Here is a 19,429-nt window from a genome sequence, read left to right on the forward strand (position 1 = left end):
GACCGTGCCGACTAAAAGTTATGGATTTCGTGTCGATAGACGAAACCGTTTTCGTATAGCGCAGCAGCAAAGTTGAGGCATGATGCTAATAGCATTAATTAAGGCTTTATCTCTGCAATGCCTTGACATATTGACACCAAACTTTGTATGTGTCATTGTAACTTCACTCTGACCACATCACATCAGTTTTGTAACTGCGCCACCTATTGGTCGAAAGTGATAATCCATCAAATCATATTTTTATTTATTGTTTCTATGATTTTTCAGGCATTTTGCCTAAAATCCTCTTTAAATGTCTTTAATTGCTCATTGTTGCAGTTGGTCTGACACTTTCAGACATGTCGGCATGTCTTGTCGTCTTATTCAGCTTGGCCCCGGTAATGGCTGCTTGCAGCTATATTTAGGGGCCAAGCACCGAAGGTGCGGAGGCACCTATTGTATCTGTTCCGTTTCTTATTATTATTATTATTATTATTATTATTATTATTCTTCCGCCATGGGAGTCTATGGCAGCCCATAGAACCGATTGCGGGAAAGTTGTTTTGGTTTGACATTCTGATAGAGGACCGTCTCAACATTAAATACACCAATTTTGGTGTTTCTAAGTCATTCCCTCTAGCGCCACCACCTGTCCAAAGTTTCACTTTTATTTTGCTAATAACTTTTGAACCGTAAGGCCAATCAGCGAAATTCTTTTTTCCTCTGATTCCTGAGCTCATGGCGATTCGATTGCACCCTATGACGTCATTTGCCGTCATAAAAATATGGCCGCCATCTTGAATTTTCAAAAAAAGCTACTTTTTCGAACTCGTCCTAGACGGTTTGTCCGATTTGCACGAAAATTGAACCAGATCATCTTCAGGTAGTGCTGACAAAAAGTTATGGAATTCAAATGGATTCGTCAAACCGTTTTCAATAAACGCACAAATACATTTTACGTAGCGCTAGCAAAAACAGTCGTAAGGCCGTATCTCCGCAACGGTTTATCGTATTCAGACCAAACTTGGTACTTGTACTCACAAGCATGACCTGAGGCTACATGCTGTGTTTCGGCGCAGCGCCACCTACTGGTCCGGAGATATGAAAAATGGCTATTTTTGCTTATAACTTCTGAACAGTTTGTCCAAAAATCATACAATTGGTCTCGTTAGATTCAGGGCAACATGCCGAGTCGACTGATATCCAATTTGACCATATCGGTCATTTTGGCTGTCGGCCATTTTGAATTTTGTGCTAAAATTCTGTATTTTATGAACGCATGAACGGATTGTTACGAAATGTGGTATGGGTCATCAGCACAATGCCCTGAATGAGCCTGAGAAGTTTCGAAACAGCGCCACCTAGTGGTGAATTTTTTTTTTCAAATGCTTATAACTTTGGGTGTGGTCGACTTATTTTCACGAAACTCATCTTTTTAGACTCCTGAATCGTTGCCGAGTCCTACGATACCAAACATGCTAGGTTTCGCCTTACGGTTTGTGTAGCGTTGTGATTTAGCGCTTAAAAAACATTTGGCTATATCTTTGAAACCGCTAGTCCGATCGAGACGAAACCACCGTCAGAAGTTTGGAAACATAGGTCGATAGCTATACGCCAATGCCCAAATGCGAAAATATTGATGTTTAGGGGTACTAATTTCCAATCAAAGTCATGTGTCAGTCATTTTTTTCGTGTTTTTTCATATAAATGTCTATAACTCCGAAGCGAATTGAGATATTTTCACCAAAATTGACACACATATGTATGGGCTCACTCTGAGGACACGTAAAAAAAATTGTGGGACTGAGCCTCTTGGTGGCGCTATAATTGAACAAAATATGAAATTCCCATTGACTTCAATACAGTTTTGTGAAATAAAATGCTATACTAAACAAATGCATTGGTGTAATATTACGAAACTCAGATTGTGTCATCAGCACCATCCCCTGAAGGCAACCAAAATATTTCAAGACAGCGCCACCTAGTGGTCAAAAGTTATAACAAAATTTCCAAAAAGGCTAATAACTTTTGAATAAATCTGGCTATTGAAATGCCACGGGTCTTAATAGATTCCTTGGGTCAAGCCGAGAACATAGATACCAAGTTTTCCTTATTTGGCCAAACTTCCTGTCCGCCATCTTGATTTTCATTCAAAACCTACTTTTTCTAACTCCTCCTAGACCGTTTGTCCGATTTTCACCAAAATCGAATCGTATCATCTCCAGACTGTGCCGACAAAAAGTTATGGATTTCGTGTCGATTGATGAAACCGTTTTCGTATAGCACAGCAGCAAAGTTGAGGCATGATGCCAAAATGACTATTCAGGCTTTATATCTGCAATGCCTCGACATATTGACACAAAACTTTGTATGTGTCACTGTCTCCTTACTCTGACCACACCACATCAATTTCGTAACAGCGCCACCTTTTGGTCAAAAGTGACAATCCATTAAATCATATTTTGAATCACTTTTTACATGATTTTTCAGCCATTTCGCCTAAAATCCTCTTTAAATGTCTTTAATTGCTCATTGTTGCAGTTGGTCTGACACTTTCAGACATGTTGGCATGTCTTGTCGTCTTATTCTGCTTGGCCCCGGTAATTGCTGCTTGCAGCTATATTTATTATTATTATTATTATTATTCTTCCGCCATGGGAGTCTATGGCAGCCCATAGAACCGATTGCGGGAAAGTTGTTTTGGTTTGACATTCTGATAGAGGACCGTCTCAACATTAAATACACCAATTTTGGTGTTTCTAAGTCATTCCCTCTAGCGCCACCACCTGTCCAAAGTTTCACTTTTATTTTGCTAATAACTTTTGAACCGTAAGGCCAATTAGCGAAATTCTTTTTTCCTCTGATTCCTGAGCTCATGGCGATTCGATTGCACCCTATGACGTCATTTGCCGTCATAAAAATATGGCCGCCATCTTGAATTTTCAAAAAAAGCTACTTTTTCGAACTCGTCCTAGACGGTTTGTCCGATTTGCACGAAAATTGAACCAGATCATCTTCAGGTAGTGCTGACCAAAAGTTATGGAATTCAAATGGATTCGTCAAACCGTTTTCAATAAACGCACAAATACATTTTACGTAGCGCTAGCAAAAACAGTCGTAAGGCCGTATCTCCGCAACGGTTTATCGTATTCAGACCAAACTTGGTACTTGTACTCACAAGCATGACCTGAGGCTACATGCTGCGTTTCGGCGCAGCGCCACCTACTGGTCCGGAGATATGAAAAATGGCTATTTTTGCTTATAACTTCTGAACAGTTTGTCCAAAAATCATACAATTGGTCTCGTTAGATTCAGGGCAACATGCCGAGTCGACTGATATCCAATTTGACCATATCGGTCATTTTGGCTGTCGGCCATTTTGAATTTTGTGCTAAAATTCTGTATTTTATGAACGCATGAACGGATTGTTACGAAATGTGGTATGGGTCATCAGCACGATGCCCTGAATGAGCCTGAGAAGTTTCGAAACAGCGCCACCTAGTGGTGAATTTTTTTTTTCAAATGCTTATAACTTTGGGTGTGGTCGACTTATTTTCACGAAACTCATCTTTTTAGACTCCTGAATCGTTGCCGAGTCCTACGATACCAAACATGCTAGGTTTCGCCTTACGGTTTGTGTAGCGTTGTGATTTAGCGCTTAAAAAACATTTGGCTATATCTTTGAAACCGCTAGTCCGATCGAGACGAAACCACCGTCAGAAGTTTGGAAACATAGGTCGATAGCTATACGCCAATGCCCAAATGCGAAAATATTGATGTTTAGGGGTAGTAATATTCAATCAAAGTCATGTGTCAGTCATTTTTTTCGTGTTTTTTCATATAAATGTCTATAACTCCGAAGCAAATTGAGATTTTTGCACCAAAATCGACACATATATGTATGGGCTCACTCTGAGGACACATTAAAAAAATGGTGGGACTGAGCCTCTTGGTGGCGCTATAATAGAACAAAACATGAAATTCCCATTGACTTCAATGCAGTTTTGTGAAATAAAATGCTATACTAAACAAATGCATTGGTGTAATATTACGAAACTCAGAATGTGCCATCAGCACCATCCCCTGAAGGTACCCAAAATATTTAGAGACAGCGCCACCTAGTGGTCAAAAGTTATAACAACATTTCCAAAACTGCTAATAACTTTTGAATACATCGGCCTATGTAAATGTCACTGGTCTTAATAGATTCCTTGGGTCAAGCCGAGAACATAGATACCAAATTTTCCTTATTTGGTCAAACTTCTTGTCCGCCATCTTGATTTTCATTCAAAACCTACTTTTTCGAACTCCTCCTAGACCGTTTGTCCGATTTTCACCAAAATCGAATCGTATCATCTCCAGACCGTGCCGACTAAAAGTTATGGATTTCGTGTCGATAGACGAAACCGTTTTCGTATAGCGCAGCAGCAAAGTTGAGGCATGATGCTAATAGCATTAATTAAGGCTTTATCTCTGCAATGCCTTGACATATTGACACCAAACTTTGTATGTGTCATTGTAACTTCACTCTGACCACATCACATCAGTTTTGTAACTGCGCCACCTATTGGTCGAAAGTGATAATCCATCAAATCATATTTTTAATTATTGTTTCTATGATTTTTCAGGCATTTTGCCTAAAATCCTCTTTAAATGTCTTTAATTGCTCATTGTTGCAGTTGGTCTGACACTTTCAGACATGTCGGCATGTCTTGTCGTCTTATTCTGCTTGGCCCCGGTAATGGCTGCTTGCAGCTATATTTATTATTATTAGGGGCCAAGCACCGAAGGTGCGGAGGCACCTATTGTATCTGTTCCGTTTCTTATTATTATTATTATTATTATTATTATTATTATTCTTCCGCCATGGGAGTGTATGGCAGCCCATAGAACCGATTGCGGGAAAGTTGTTTTGGTTTGACATTCTGATAGAGGACCGTCTCAACATTAAATACACCAATTTTGGTGTTTCTAAGTCATTCCCTCTAGCGCCACCACCTGTCCAAAGTTTCACTTTTATTTTGCTAATAACTTTTGAACCGTAAGGCCAATCAGCGAAATTCTTTTTTCCTCTGATTCCTGAGCTCATGGCGATTCGATTGCACCCTATGACGTCATTTGCCGTCATAAAAATATGGCCGCCATCTTGAATTTTCAAAAAAAGCTACTTTTTCGAACTCGTCCTAGACGGTTTGTCCGATTTGCACGAAAATTGAACCAGATCATCTTCAGGTAGTGCTGACAAAAAGTTATGGAATTCAAATGGATTCGTCAAACCGTTTTTGATAAACGCACGAATACATTTTACATAGCGCTAGCAAAATCAGTCGTAAGGCCGTATCTCCACAACGGTTTATCGTATTCAGACCAAACTTGGTACTTGTACTCACAAGCATGACCTGAGGCAACATGCTGTGTTTCAGCGCAGCGCCACCTACTGGTCCGGAGATATGAAAAATGGCTATTTTTGCTTATAACTTCTGAACAGTTTGTCCAAAAATCATAAAATTGGTCTCGTTAGATTCAGGGCAACATGCCGAGTCGACTGATATCCAATTTGACCATATCGGTCATTTTGGCTGTCGGCCATTTTGAATTTTGTGCTAAAATTCTGTATTTTATGAACGCATGAACGGATTGTTACGAAACGTGGTATGGGTCATCAGCACAATGCCCTGAATGAGCCTGAGAAGTTTCGAAACAGCGCCACCTAGTGGTGAATTTTTTTTTTCAAATGCTTATAACTTTGGGTGTGGTCAACTTATTTTCAGGAAACTCATCTTTTTAGACTCCTGAATCGTTGCCGAGTCCTACGATACCAAACATGCTAGGTTTCGCCTTACGGTTTGTGTAGCGTTGTGATTTAGCGCTTAAAAAACATTTGGCTATATCTTTGAAACCGCTAGTCCGATCGAGACGAAACCACCGTCAGAAGTTTGGAAACATAGGTCGATAGCTATACGCCAATGCCCAAATGCGAAAATATTGATGTTTAGGGGTACTAATTTCCAATCAAAGTCATGTGTCAGTCATTTTTTTCGTGTTTTTTCATATAAATGTCTATAACTCCGAAGCGAATTGAGATATTTTCACCAAAATTGACACACATATGTATGGGCTCACTCTGAGGACACGTAAAAAAAATTGTGGGACTGAGCCTCTTGGTGGCGCTATAATTGAACAAAATATGAAATTCCCATTGACTTCAATACAGTTTTGTGAAATAAAATGCTATACTAAACAAATGCATTGGTGTAATATTACGAAACTCAGATTGTGTCATCAGCACCATCCCCTGAAGGCAACCAAAATATTTCAAGACAGCGCCACCTAGTGGTCAAAAGTTATAACAACATTTCCAAAAAGGCTAATAACTTTTGAATAAATCTGGCTATTGAAATGCCACGGGTCTTAATAGATTCCTTGGGTCAAGCCGAGAACATAGATACCAAGTTTTCCTTATTTGGCCAAACTTCCTGTCCGCCATCTTGATTTTCATTCAAAACCTACTTTTTCGAACTCCTCCTAGACCGTTTGTCCGATTTTCACCAAAATCGAATCGTATCATCTCCAGACTGTGCCGACAAAAAGTTATGGATTTCGTGTCGATTGATGAAACCGTTTTCGTATAGCACAGCAGCAAAGCTGAGGCATGATGCCAAAATGACTATTCAGGCTTTATCTCTGCAATGCCTTGACATATTAACACCAAACTTTGTATGTGTCATTGTCACTTCACTCTGACCACATCACATCAGTTTTGTAACTGCGCCACCTATTGGTCGAAAGTGATAGTCCATTAAATCATATTTTTCTTCACTGTTTCTATGATTTTTCAGGCATTTTGCCTAAAATCCTCTTTAATGTCTTTAATTGCTCATTGGTCTGACACTTTCAGCAATGTTGGCATGTCTGGTCATCTGATTGTGCTTGGCCCCGGTAATTGCTGCTTGCAGCTATATTTATTATTATTATTATTCTTCCGCCATGGGAGTCTATGGCAGCCCATAGAACCGATTGCGGGAAAGTTGTTTTGGTTTGACATTCTGATAGAGGACCGTCTCAACATTAAATACACCAATTTTGGTGTTTCTAAGTCATTCCCTCTAGCGCCACCACCTGTCCAAAGTTTCACTTTTATTTTGCTAATAACTTTTGAACCGTAAGGCCAATTAGCGAAATTCTTTTTTCCTCTGATTCCTGAGCTCATGGCGATTCGATTGCACCCTATGACGTCATTTGCCGTCATAAAAATATGGCCGCCATCTTGAATTTTCAAAAAAAGCTACTTTTTCGAACTCGTCCTAGACGGTTTGTCCGATTTGCACGAAAATTGAACCAGATCATCTTCAGGTAGTGCTGACCAAAAGTTATGGAATTCAAATGGATTCGTCAAACCGTTTTCAATAAACGCACAAATACATTTTACGTAGCGCTAGCAAAAACAGTCGTAAGGCCGTATCTCCGCAACGGTTTATCGTATTCAGACCAAACTTGGTACTTGTACTCACAAGCATGACCTGAGGCTACATGCTGCGTTTCGGCGCAGCGCCACCTACTGGTCCGGAGATATGAAAAATGGCTATTTTTGCTTATAACTTCTGAACAGTTTGTCCAAAAATCATACAATTGGTCTCGTTAGATTCAGGGCAACATGCCGAGTCGACTGATATCCAATTTGACCATATCGGTCATTTTGGCTGTCGGCCATTTTGAATTTTGTGCTAAAATTCTGTATTTTATGAACGCATGAACGGATTGTTACGAAATGTGGTATGGGTCATCAGCACGATGCCCTGAATGAGCCTGAGAAGTTTCGAAACAGCGCCACCTAGTGGTGAATTTTTTTTTTCAAATGCTTATAACTTTGGGTGTGGTCGACTTATTTTCACGAAACTCATCTTTTTAGACTCCTGAATCGTTGCCGAGTCCTACGATACCAAACATGCTAGGTTTCGCCTTACGGTTTGTGTAGCGTTGTGATTTAGCGCTTAAAAAACATTTGGCTATATCTTTGAAACCGCTAGTCCGATCGAGACGAAACCACCGTCAGAAGTTTGGAAACATAGGTCGATAGCTATACGCCAATGCCCAAATGCGAAAATATTGATGTTTAGGGGTAGTAATATTCAATCAAAGTCATGTGTCAGTCATTTTTTTCGTGTTTTTTCATATAAATGTCTATAACTCCGAAGCAAATTGAGATTTTTGCACCAAAATCGACACATATATGTATGGGCTCACTCTGAGGACACATTAAAAAAATGGTGGGACTGAGCCTCTTGGTGGCGCTATAATAGAACAAAACATGAAATTCCCATTGACTTCAATGCAGTTTTGTGAAATAAAATGCTATACTAAACAAATGCATTGGTGTAATATTACGAAACTCAGAATGTGCCATCAGCACCATCCCCTGAAGGTACCCAAAATATTTAGAGACAGCGCCACCTAGTGGTCAAAAGTTATAACAACATTTCCAAAACTGCTAATAACTTTTGAATACATCGGCCTATGTAAATGTCACTGGTCTTAATAGATTCCTTGGGTCAAGCCGAGAACATAGATACCAAATTTTCCTTATTTGGTCAAACTTCTTGTCCGCCATCTTGATTTTCATTCAAAACCTACTTTTTCGAACTCCTCCTAGACCGTTTGTCCGATTTTCACCAAAATCGAATCGTATCATCTCCAGACCGTGCCGACTAAAAGTTATGGATTTCGTGTCGATAGACGAAACCGTTTTCGTATAGCGCAGCAGCAAAGTTGAGGCATGATGCTAATAGCATTAATTAAGGCTTTATCTCTGCAATGCCTTGACATATTGACACCAAACTTTGTATGTGTCATTGTAACTTCACTCTGACCACATCACATCAGTTTTGTAACTGCGCCACCTATTGGTCGAAAGTGATAATCCATCAAATCATATTTTTAATTATTGTTTCTATGATTTTTCAGGCATTTTGCCTAAAATCCTCTTTAAATGTCTTTAATTGCTCATTGTTGCAGTTGGTCTGACACTTTCAGACATGTCGGCATGTCTTGTCGTCTTATTCTGCTTGGCCCCGGTAATGGCTGCTTGCAGCTATATTTATTATTATTATTATTAGTAGTAGTAGTAGTATTATTATTAATAATAATAATAATAATAAATGCATTACTAGTATTTTACTCCAGTTAAGACATCCACTTCACATCAATTCACTGAACAATGTCGACACTTGACATATTTATTTGTTATTTTTTGGAAATCTCATCCACTGTGTTTGTGTGTTAGGCAAACACCAATCCCGATGAATGCTTGGCGTGTACCTCTGGATCACGTAGGGCGCAGGATTGACAGAGGAGCGCTTTACTTCTGCGGCTTCCCCACCTTACAGCACATCCGTCATAAAGTAAACAACCCTCAACCCCTCTGTCTGCAGCACTTATTTTCCCAATAAGGGGATCATTGTCAGGTCATCACAGGATTAATGCAGATGTCCTGCTGTATTTCTCACAGTTTTATAAGAAGAAGAGTGGAGTATTGGTGTTTCAACAAAGCAGCAGAGGAGAGAACATGATTCTGGAGATTTCAGCCTGCCAGGAGATGGAGCAGGTGGGCAGTTTTTCCCCTCAGATGCCTTATGTCGGACTGTCTCAGACACTGAACTACACTTTAAAGTTCTGTTATGTCATGGTTATGGTAATGTGGTAATATGTGTGTTTTTCTTTATTGCAGGTGGAAGATGTTTCAGCACTGGTTCTTGGAAAGTCTTTGTTTGTGAACTGGCCCCATTTGATGGAAGCTCGAGTTGTAGCTGTTTCAGATGGAGAAACAAAGTTTGTTTGTTTGTTGTGCTGATATTTCAAGATTATATGCTGTCAGATAAAGCTAACTTAAACAATCCTTGTCCGTTAAGAGTGTGTCCCTCTTGGTCTGCAGGTTTGTTTTAGATGAACCCTCAGGATCACAGGTGTTGTATCTGGAGAACACTGTACCGCCTACTAAAGTGACCCATCTGACTGATAAAGAGCAGAAGGAGTGGGTCAAAGAAGTGCAAGGCCTCACAGAGCAGTATGCTGCCCCTTTTATTTTCATTATTTCTCATTTGTAATAAGTTTATCAACAAGAATATTGCCTAAGTTATGAAACTGAGTCATTCACTGATCATCTTATGTACATACTGGACACAGAAATGGCAATTGCCAAATCGTAAGAGATTAGCTGGCTGATATGTGACTTCTAGGTGTGAGCTTTTTATCAGTCTACCCAGAAACAAAGTATGGTACTGAAGAAGTTCTATACCCATCAGTGGATTTGCCCAAGTTAATTTGATTTAGATATTTGAAAGATGCACAGATTTTAGTTTGAGACTCTTAGTAGCAAGTAAACTAGATATCCATACAAACATAGGCAAAAGTCTGTCTCTGATAACTATACTGTATAAACTTATATTTTTCAGTAACAATATTAGCTTTGCATGTTCAGAGTCTTAGAAACATAAGCATTTTTTGAATTCTGTCAGGTTGAGCATGAATGTAGTGTCCATATGTAAAATATCTCTGTGTCTGGTTTGCAGCTTCAGCAGACGTAAAGGCATTGTGATCAAAGAGACTGAGGTGGTGGTTTACGTCCAGCTGCTGACAGGCAGGAAGTATGTCATTGGTCAGAACGGAACGGTCCATCTGGAGAAGCAGTTTGCCAAACAGGTCCTGCCCTTTCCATACCAGACCATTGTGAAGGTAAATATTCACACCAGCCCAAAAATATACAGTATATACACTAGTCAAAAGTTTGGAGTAATTAAGATTTTTTTTTTTATTCATTTTTAAAAGAAGTTTCTTATACTCACCAATTCATTTGCATTCATTTGATAAAAAAAAGAAGTAAACCGGTAATATTGCGAAATATATAAAAATTCCCAATTATTCAGCTTTGCCATGACAGAATTAAATTACATTTTTGCAAATATTACAATTGAAAACAGGTATTTTAAATTATAATAACATTTCACAATTTTACTGTAAATTTGATCAAATAAATGCAGCCTTTGTGATCTCTCATGGCCTCATATAGTATCTATCTTGATGGGATTTTTTGCACTCTAGGATATCAAAACCTTTGATTCGTCATTGGCGCGCTTCAAAACACTGGAGGAGCTGTTTCCCCTTGGAACCGCTGTCTTTATGGTTGGAAATCCATATTACGGTGCAATGGGAGATGTAAGTACAGTTTATTTTGTGCTCTCCAGTCCAGACTATCTCCAATAGTTAAATGCCAGTAATGAAGGATGTTTTGTTTGCTTAGGTGCAAGATTCTAGTGATGTCATCAGTGAGGGACGAGTCAGAGTGGTCTTCACTGTACCATGTGAACCTCAACTGGATGCCTTAATACAGAACCAGCATGTAAGTCTTGAGTCTGTAAAGCTTACCCACTCTCCACTGTACTCTCTGACTGAATCGAGTTGTTCTTTAGTTTATTTATATATTTAACACTGTACCTTTGGTCTTCGTACTGCTTTTATTTTCAGATTTTACCAATAGTCTTTTGTTTTCATTCAGAAATACTCGGTGAAGTACTGTCCCGGGTATGTGCTCGCCTCTCGCCTTGGTATCACCAGCTACCTCGTCTCAAGGTTCTCCGGCAGCATCTTCATCGGACGAGGATCCAAAAAAAAGTCAGTGGAATTCAGGAATGCAAAAGTCTCCAAATCTTTAATCAATTCTAGATCCTAGGTTTACATTTAATATCTGCGTTATTTGTCAAGCAATTTTAGTTAATCAAATAATCGGGTATTAGTTATCCATCTAAAATTGATTAATTTGATAGGGATACATGCGCGCGCAGACACACACACACAAAATTTTGGACATTTAATTGTGCAGCTCATTTCCATTTTTACATAGATGACCACTGATTTAATAACACTATTAAATGTAATTTTTAGCAGATCTCAAAATGAATATATATTTTTCACACTCTATATATAACAATGTATGATGTGTATGTTGAGTTGCAGCATTTAAAAGGATTTTAGTTTTTAGTGTTTTATTATTTATTTCGACAATAGCATACAATTACAAAATCTGTCATTTTGTTGCTTATCGATCACAATTTTAATATACATCCACAGAATTGTATTTTCATTATTTAATTAACAATATAATACAATTTAGTCTAAAAATGAATGGCTTTTGAATGAATTTTGCACTTTTCAGTCCTCATGGAGAGCAAAAAGTCAATGTGGGCCTTAATCTCAAGTTCAACAAGAAGAATGAGGAAGTTCCTGGCTATACCAAGAGGACTGAGAAGGAGTGGCTTTACTCTGCTGCTGTAGAAGATCTCTTGGCTGAATACTTAGAGAGGTGTGTATGCGTATATGAGGTCATGTGTGTGTGCCTGTGGTTGCATCTGTTTTTGTGTGAATAAAATTTCTTGTCTTTGTCTCTCAGATTTTCAGAGGTGTTTGACTTCATAGCACGAAACAGTCACGATGACGTCTTTTACGAAGATGACATCTGGCCTGGAGTGGATGAGAATGGGTGGGGTTTTAATCTGTTTTAGACAAGCAGTAGTACTTACATTTTCAGAATGCCAGACATGGTGGTGACTGTTTATAATTTGTGATTCTTTGAATGAAAAGGGCTGAGAAAATCCAGGAGATCCAGGGCTGGTTGAAAACCCATCCGGTCAGCTCCACCTCCCGTGCGTCATGTGATCTGCAGATCCTGGACGGTGGCATTGTGGAGAAGATTGAGGAGGAGCTGGAGAAAACGAAGGTGAGGATCACATACAGACCTCTAGAACCTCAACCAATCACTGTTGTTCCTGTTCTTATGTTGTTGTGTTGATTTCTCTGGGTGACAGGCAAAGAAGATGAACAAGAAAGTGCGGGTCACCGTGAAGCCCCATCTGCTTTTTAGGGTATGTGTGTCACTGTATACATGTTTGATTAATGTGACACGTGCATGATGTCTGTATACATGTATGATGTATGTGGCATCAATGTTATGTATTTGACACAAATGTTATTAAAATCAAACATTGAGAAATATATTATTATTAGCATGAACTGCACCAATATAGCAGTTTATGCCTAAAATAGCTTATAGTGAATAAGGTACTCTATGTTTGTGTGTGTATTTTGTGTGTTCCTACTTAACCATATTTTGGGGACAAAATTTTACCTAGAAGTGAGCTAAACCTGACAAAACCTCCTTTTGAAGACTTTTTGTTAGGTTTATGGTGTGGTTTAGGATTAGGGAATCCTAGGTTATAGTATTTATAACTAGCTGTATATAAAAACAATAGAACTCTTTAGAATGTCCAAATTTAGATATACAAGTAAACGTGTGTGTGTGTGTGTGTGTGTGTGTGTGTGTGTGTGTGTGTGTGTGTGTGCAGCCTCTGGAGCAGCAGTTTGGTGTTATTCCAGATCCTGATGCAGAGTATCATCTGTTTGACCGTGTGGTCAATGTGAGAGAGAGCTTCTCTGTTCCACTTGGCCTTCGGGGAACTGTCATTGGTATCAAAGGAGGTAAAAGCCAACACAAACTCTCTGGCATCCTTCTGCATTTGGTTTTTGTTCTTCATTCTTTCTTTTTCCTGGTCCATCAGCTGAACGCGAGGCTGAAGTTCTGTATGAAGTGCTGTTTGATGAGGAGTTTGCTGGAGGACTCACTGTCAGGTACAGAAGCTCTGAATGGACAATGCAAATTTAGAAATATTCTTTATATAATGCATACACATAGTCTACACATAGTCTTCAAATGTTTGGGGTTAGTAAGAAAGTGTTTTTATTCAGGGTTGCCACATTAATTTGTTAATTTGTTGGGGATATTTAATTTAATTAATCAATCAACAATACTATTGATCAGCATTACCAAACGTGGACGTTTTCCACTAGAAACAAACATTGATGTATTATTTTAATTTAATACTGTGAAGCTGCTTTAATACAATCTGTATTGTGAAAAGCGCTATATAAATAAACTTGACTTGACTTGACTTAATTTAAGTCACAGTAAAGTTATATACAGTGTTACGAAGGATTTTAAATAAATGCTTTTGTTTTAAACTTTCTATCATTCTGAAGAATTCTGAAAAACATGTATCACGGTTTCCACAAAAAATAATAAGCAGCTATTAAACTGCTGGAGACTAGAGTAATGGCTGCTGAAAACTGTACTGTAGTAAAGTGATTGTACTGAGTCATAGGCCCTCTATACACCTGGTATAAATAGGTGTTTTGGTCGATCGGATCACAAGTGGACAACGCTAAATACAGGTGTAAACTGGGTGCAAAACATTTTGAATTTAACCACTTTTAACCACTTCCAGAGGTAGCCGAAAACGCATTAGACCGGATTGCTTTCGTAGTGTAAACGATCATGTGGTCGAATGCCTACTCTCCGCCTACTGACCTAATGTGTAAACATTATGGGAAGCGCACCAGTGTTGTAGCAAATTCAAAGTCCTCAAATCAGGTCTCAAAGAAATCTCTCAAGAGTCGAAGCTCCAGGTCTCAGAAGAATAACTTTATTGACAAGAAACAAAGTGAGACTTGCGATGGTCAGGCTTCAGGTTTTATACCTTTTTCTTATCACTAGGTAGCCAATCAGCTATCTTTTTCTTTTTTTTTTGCTTCGCCTCGAGATCTCGTTACCGTTAGAATAATTTTTCCTGGAGACATCTTTTTATTGGTGGAAAATTTTTTGGCAACACCCATTTTTAAAAATATCTCAGGTAACATGACTCTCTGCACCTGCAGTGTTCTAGTGCCATCCATCATTTTTAGTTAACATGTTTTTAGTACCATCTTATCAACCACCTATACACATCTTCTCTCTGAGCTTGTTAGGTACTTTTCCATCCTCACAGACCCTTTGACCTGATTTAACATGGTTTCTGTCTGAGACACAGCAATACAGACTTTTACATGAGGCAAAGGAAAATCTCCAACACTAGCCAGACGGGATATTAACTTTGTTGGCTTTTTGGTTGGAAGACGAAAAACTTGCCAAGCACAATGTTCTCTCACCATGCCCTCACAGCATTCAATGTGGTCTGGTGGCTGTCAAATGGAACAAAAGCTGCTCCTTCGTGTTTTTCTGTTGTCTATGTTTTCTGACGTTCATATGTAAATTACGCAAGCTTATTTTGTCCATTAGATCGAAAGATCTGAAAAAATCCATACATGTACCCGCCCATAGACCCTCCCCTCGAAGAAATCAGGACAGAAGTGGTTTAAAGTGGACAAAAGAGACAGATTAAAACACCAGGTGTAAACGGGAATGTGTCTTCCTCGTCTACCTCTGATCTGATCGACCAAAACGCATTTTAATACCAGATTTCAGTCATGCAAGTACAGCTCTTTGAATGGAGAAATATCAAATTCTCCAAAGCTGTTCACCAAAGTTATTAATAAATTTCACATTTGAAATCGCCAAAGAAATCTGACAATCTCTTGTTTTTAAATGCTCAAATGATGACAAAAAAATGCCTTTTTCAGGCTGGACCAGCCAATGCGCAAACGCATTCATAAGCGCGCGTCTCAGAAAGGCAGCTGCAGTGACACAATGACTACCGATTGGCTCTTTTATTCCGCAGTATTGCGTGTTGCACTTTCTCCCATTTATAGTAATATGAGCTCTCTGTCTTTGTACATCTAAAGACTTTGACTGAATGTGTGTGCTCTGTGTGTAGGTGTTCTCCTGGACGTGGCTATCGACTGCCCCCCAGTGCCTTAATCAACCTGAGTCATGGCAGCAGGAAGGAGCAGGGCTCTCACAAACTCACGGCCATCGTCAAACCCCAGCCCTCTTCCTCATCTCATGTTACACACAAGAGTCAGCTGGGCGGCCTTAATCACTCGCCACGCTCACCGTTTATACCTACGCAGGTACTGGCCAAACATCTATCTCTCATAAGCAGGCCCTCGTTGAATCTCTGCTAGCGAATAGGCCACTCCAGACTAACTAATAGATTTTTAATGGGTGAAGATCTTACTTTATGCTCCTTGTGCCCGAGTCCAATATCTCTGAAGCATGGTTTTAACTCCTCTAGGTCTTAATATTAAGGTGTAATTATATTAAAGTCATTAGAAAGTAGAAGTAAAAATATGTGCAGTGCCAACAGGTTCCTCTTCAATAATGCAAAGAGAAGTATGTTGTTCAAGTGAGGACAGTCTGACTGTGTTGAATTTCCTGTTGACAGCAGCAGAATGGCCGACAAAGTTTCAATCTCAGGACTGACTCTCAGGGCAACAGAAACTCTCCTCACAAAGGCCTAAATCAGAAAAACCAACACAAGGTACGAAGGGTGTGAGGTTAATAGGACTTTCTGCTCTGGGGATTGTCCGTAATGCCTTATAACATCGTTGCTTGTGTGTTCCTGTAGGGCTCTGGTAATGAGAAGGAGTTCAGTAATGTATGGCAGTCTCTTCAAAGTTCAGGAATGCCCCAGAAACCACCAGCTCACTGGCAAAATAATGTAAGTACTACTCTGTGTGCATGTTTGTGATCAATGTTATTGTTAACTAAAACTAAAAATACTAAAAAACATTTACGTTACTTTAAATAAATTAACAGAAATAAAATGGAATACAGAAAAACATAAACTTGTTTGCACCAGAGGAACCTTTTCATAGTTCCTAGAACTAATGATGGAAGTTTTCTCTTTTTGGCGTGTTGGAACTGGGAACGATTTTAGTAATAGGAATGCCTTTTGGGAGGACTAAATTAGCTCCTACTTCAGATAAGGGTCTAACCCAGCACAATAGGAACTACCAGTGAAATAAGTGTGCACTGAATGGCCGAACGCATGCGAAGCACAAAAACCAGCACCTGCCTTTAAAAAAAAAAAAAAAAAGATTTAGAGATTATACAGATTATAGCACATTTACTCCACAAACTGACTCTATGAACATGGAAAACAGTGATACATTTACCTATCAACCTTTACGCTGAGGAGAAAATCCAACACAACTTTGAAGGGACTGTCGTAGATTTTTCCCTAAACCTAACTAAGAACCTATCATCTGACCTAAGTCTACTGGGGACATCTCCAATCGACGATCCCTAACGTCTCCAATCGACGCTTAATAAATACCTGGGCTGTCTCCAATCGACGATCCCCCTGGGCCGTCTCCAATCGACAATCCCTAACGTCTCCAATCGACTCTTAATATATAGTCTACCTAACTAACTTGCTTCCCTAACTAGCTTACTTCCTGCGCAGGAATAATCGACAAACAGACCTTAGCAAATGTCCTTTAAATGCTTTAATCACGACCGGAGGATCTCAGACAAATTCCATTGAGAATCCCACCAGCTAAAAGAATACAACAGTTTTTATAGAATAAGGAGGTATGGCAAAAATGTCATACTGCATTACATCATTTCCCCACAATTTGATTGGTTTTCATAGACAAACCCTTCTGTTACCAGGTAAAGCAAACTCTGTTTTAATGATTACTTCATTGTTAATCACAAGGTTCAAATTTAGTCATCTGTCTAGTTTCAATTCCCAAATTTGTTATTTTTACACTCACACAACCAAAGTCAAACGGGTATGGCAAAAATACAACATCCAAGAACACAGGACAGAGCGTTTTAGTACATTGTTTCAAAGTGTTATCATGTTAGGCCTGAAAATGGAAGTAAGGTTAGATGTTAGAGACATGGTTAGTTTGATATACAATTTACTATTTTATCTATTAAAAATCCACCACAGGACCAACTGAAACACGATTGTGAATTTCTGCTCAGCTAGCGACATTGGGCATCAACCACACGGCAAACGCTAATAATTTTTCATATACTCTCTTCTTTCTTTGTATAACAGTATCTAATAACGTATAAGACAGGACTGTTAAACAGATCATAAATGAATGGAGAATGGGAGCGCTGTGTGCTCAGGCTCTGGCGTTCTAAGCGGCAAAATAAAAGTCACAACAACAATCGCGGCTTACGTCACTTCAGAGTTCCTACTGATTGTGTGAATGCAACTAGGAAAATGGCCCTTGGGGAACATTCAGTTCTCGGGGAACCACACTGGTGGCTAGTTCCTATGACTAAGTTCCTATAACTACCCGGTATGAAAGCCCCTATTGTTTGTTATATATGATGCATGACGTTTACCTGGTGTTATTTGTGAAAGGATGGGAAAAGCTGTGGACCAGTGCCACATCAGCACCAGCTGGAGGGACAAAATAAACAGAGCCAAGGCAGCGACCCATCCAGTAAACTTGTATGTTTGCATATTTCATACACAACACGCTTTATAATTCAGCTATCAAGCACCATCATCTGGTCACTGTCACTAGTTACACAATATAATCTTTTACAGTACACCTTTATACCGTATCTTTTATTCTGATGTCAGTTTTTCTTTCTAAATGCTTAATAAGTGTATTCATTTTGCAGGCCTCAGGTGGCAGTATTAGACTTCTGAAGAGAAATGAGGATCTGAATACGGCTCTCGTACAGGGCCCTTCAAATAAGGTACCGTCATTTGTGCTTTCTGAGTAGAATGTTGAAGGGATAGTTTAGTCAAAATAGTCATACAGGCCTGAGGATGAGTATATGACAGTGTTTTTTCTGTACATTCAATGGAAGTCAATGGGGTCCAACATTCTTCAAAATATCATCTTCTGTGTTTTGCAGAAGAACAATTCATACAGATTTGGGACATGAGGGTGAATAAATAGTGAAAGAATTTCCACTTTTGGGTGAACTATTCCTTTAATGATCTTGTATACTGGGTTGAAAAATCTTAACGTATTATAAATCAAAAAGCCACCAACACCCAACCCCATTATCCGTTCTTGACTGCCCATTCAACTCGTATCTAAATTAAACCAACTGCTTGACTGACGATTACTGCCACAACCATGTAAAATAAATACATATTCCTCTCTCACACTGTGAGTCACGCAACAATGATTATCCTGCATATCAGTTGCGCCATGCCGGCCTAATCTTGAAGACTGTGAAACGAATATGAAGCATTTACGTTTCTGTGTATTTCATTAGCTATGATAAATGTAATTTATTTATTTGTTTACAGGCACCTACTGAGTTTCAGGAGCTTTTAGCCAATCTAAAGATCTCAAAGGATCCTGAGCCCACCCAGCACCATCTGCCTAAAGAGCCCAAGAACCAATCAGGAGAGCCTCTTTCACCACAGTCCTTTGCCATGGTGCGCAGTCCATGTTTCTCACATCACTATTTTGGAGGATTCTTCTGCAAAAAAGAGTTTATTTAATGTTTTTTCTTTTCTTTGAGCAGAAGGGAACTCTGGTATTGAAAGAAATGTTGAAGATTGACAGCTCTGGAACCAGCTCTGCCCCTGATGCCACTTCTGATGGCCAGAATTCAGCAAACCCCAACAGCCAACTGCAGAGCAAGAGACGCTCCAGCAAAAAACTAGGTACTGCGTGTGTCCAATCAGAACCAGAATCA

General features: G+C 39.2%; 1 protein-coding gene across 2 annotated transcripts in view; it reads left to right on the forward strand.

Annotated features, from left to right (window-relative positions):
* Nucleotides 1–19,429, forward strand: part of xrn1 (5'-3' exoribonuclease 1) — a 96,848-nt gene that overhangs the window by 72,884 nt on the left and 4,535 nt on the right. Inside the window, exons 17-37 of one of the 2 annotated variants that reach the window (XM_081374439.1) lie at nt 9,260–9,377; nt 9,485–9,580; nt 9,704–9,804; nt 9,908–10,039; nt 10,545–10,707; nt 11,074–11,187; nt 11,273–11,371; nt 11,528–11,643; nt 12,185–12,331; nt 12,419–12,508; nt 12,610–12,745; nt 12,834–12,890; nt 13,371–13,503; nt 13,584–13,653; nt 15,672–15,867; nt 16,182–16,277; nt 16,365–16,457; nt 18,126–18,215; nt 18,392–18,469; nt 19,035–19,166; nt 19,256–19,397. In XM_081374439.1, coding sequence (XP_081230565.1) covers nt 9,260–9,377; nt 9,485–9,580; nt 9,704–9,804; nt 9,908–10,039; nt 10,545–10,707; nt 11,074–11,187; nt 11,273–11,371; nt 11,528–11,643; nt 12,185–12,331; nt 12,419–12,508; nt 12,610–12,745; nt 12,834–12,890; nt 13,371–13,503; nt 13,584–13,653; nt 15,672–15,867; nt 16,182–16,277; nt 16,365–16,457; nt 18,126–18,215; nt 18,392–18,469; nt 19,035–19,166; nt 19,256–19,397 — 2,399 coding nt within the window. The remainder of the gene's footprint in view (nt 1–9,259; nt 9,378–9,484; nt 9,581–9,703; nt 9,805–9,907; nt 10,040–10,544; nt 10,708–11,073; nt 11,188–11,272; nt 11,372–11,527; nt 11,644–12,184; nt 12,332–12,418; nt 12,509–12,609; nt 12,746–12,833; nt 12,891–13,370; nt 13,504–13,583; nt 13,654–15,671; nt 15,868–16,181; nt 16,278–16,364; nt 16,458–18,125; nt 18,216–18,391; nt 18,470–19,034; nt 19,167–19,255; nt 19,398–19,429) is intronic. The other variant, XM_081374440.1, reaches the window with a different exon arrangement.

Source organism: Scardinius erythrophthalmus (genome assembly GCF_964197995.2).
Source record: "Scardinius erythrophthalmus genome assembly, chromosome: 9".
Lineage (NCBI taxonomy): Eukaryota > Metazoa > Chordata > Actinopteri > Cypriniformes > Leuciscidae > Scardinius > Scardinius erythrophthalmus.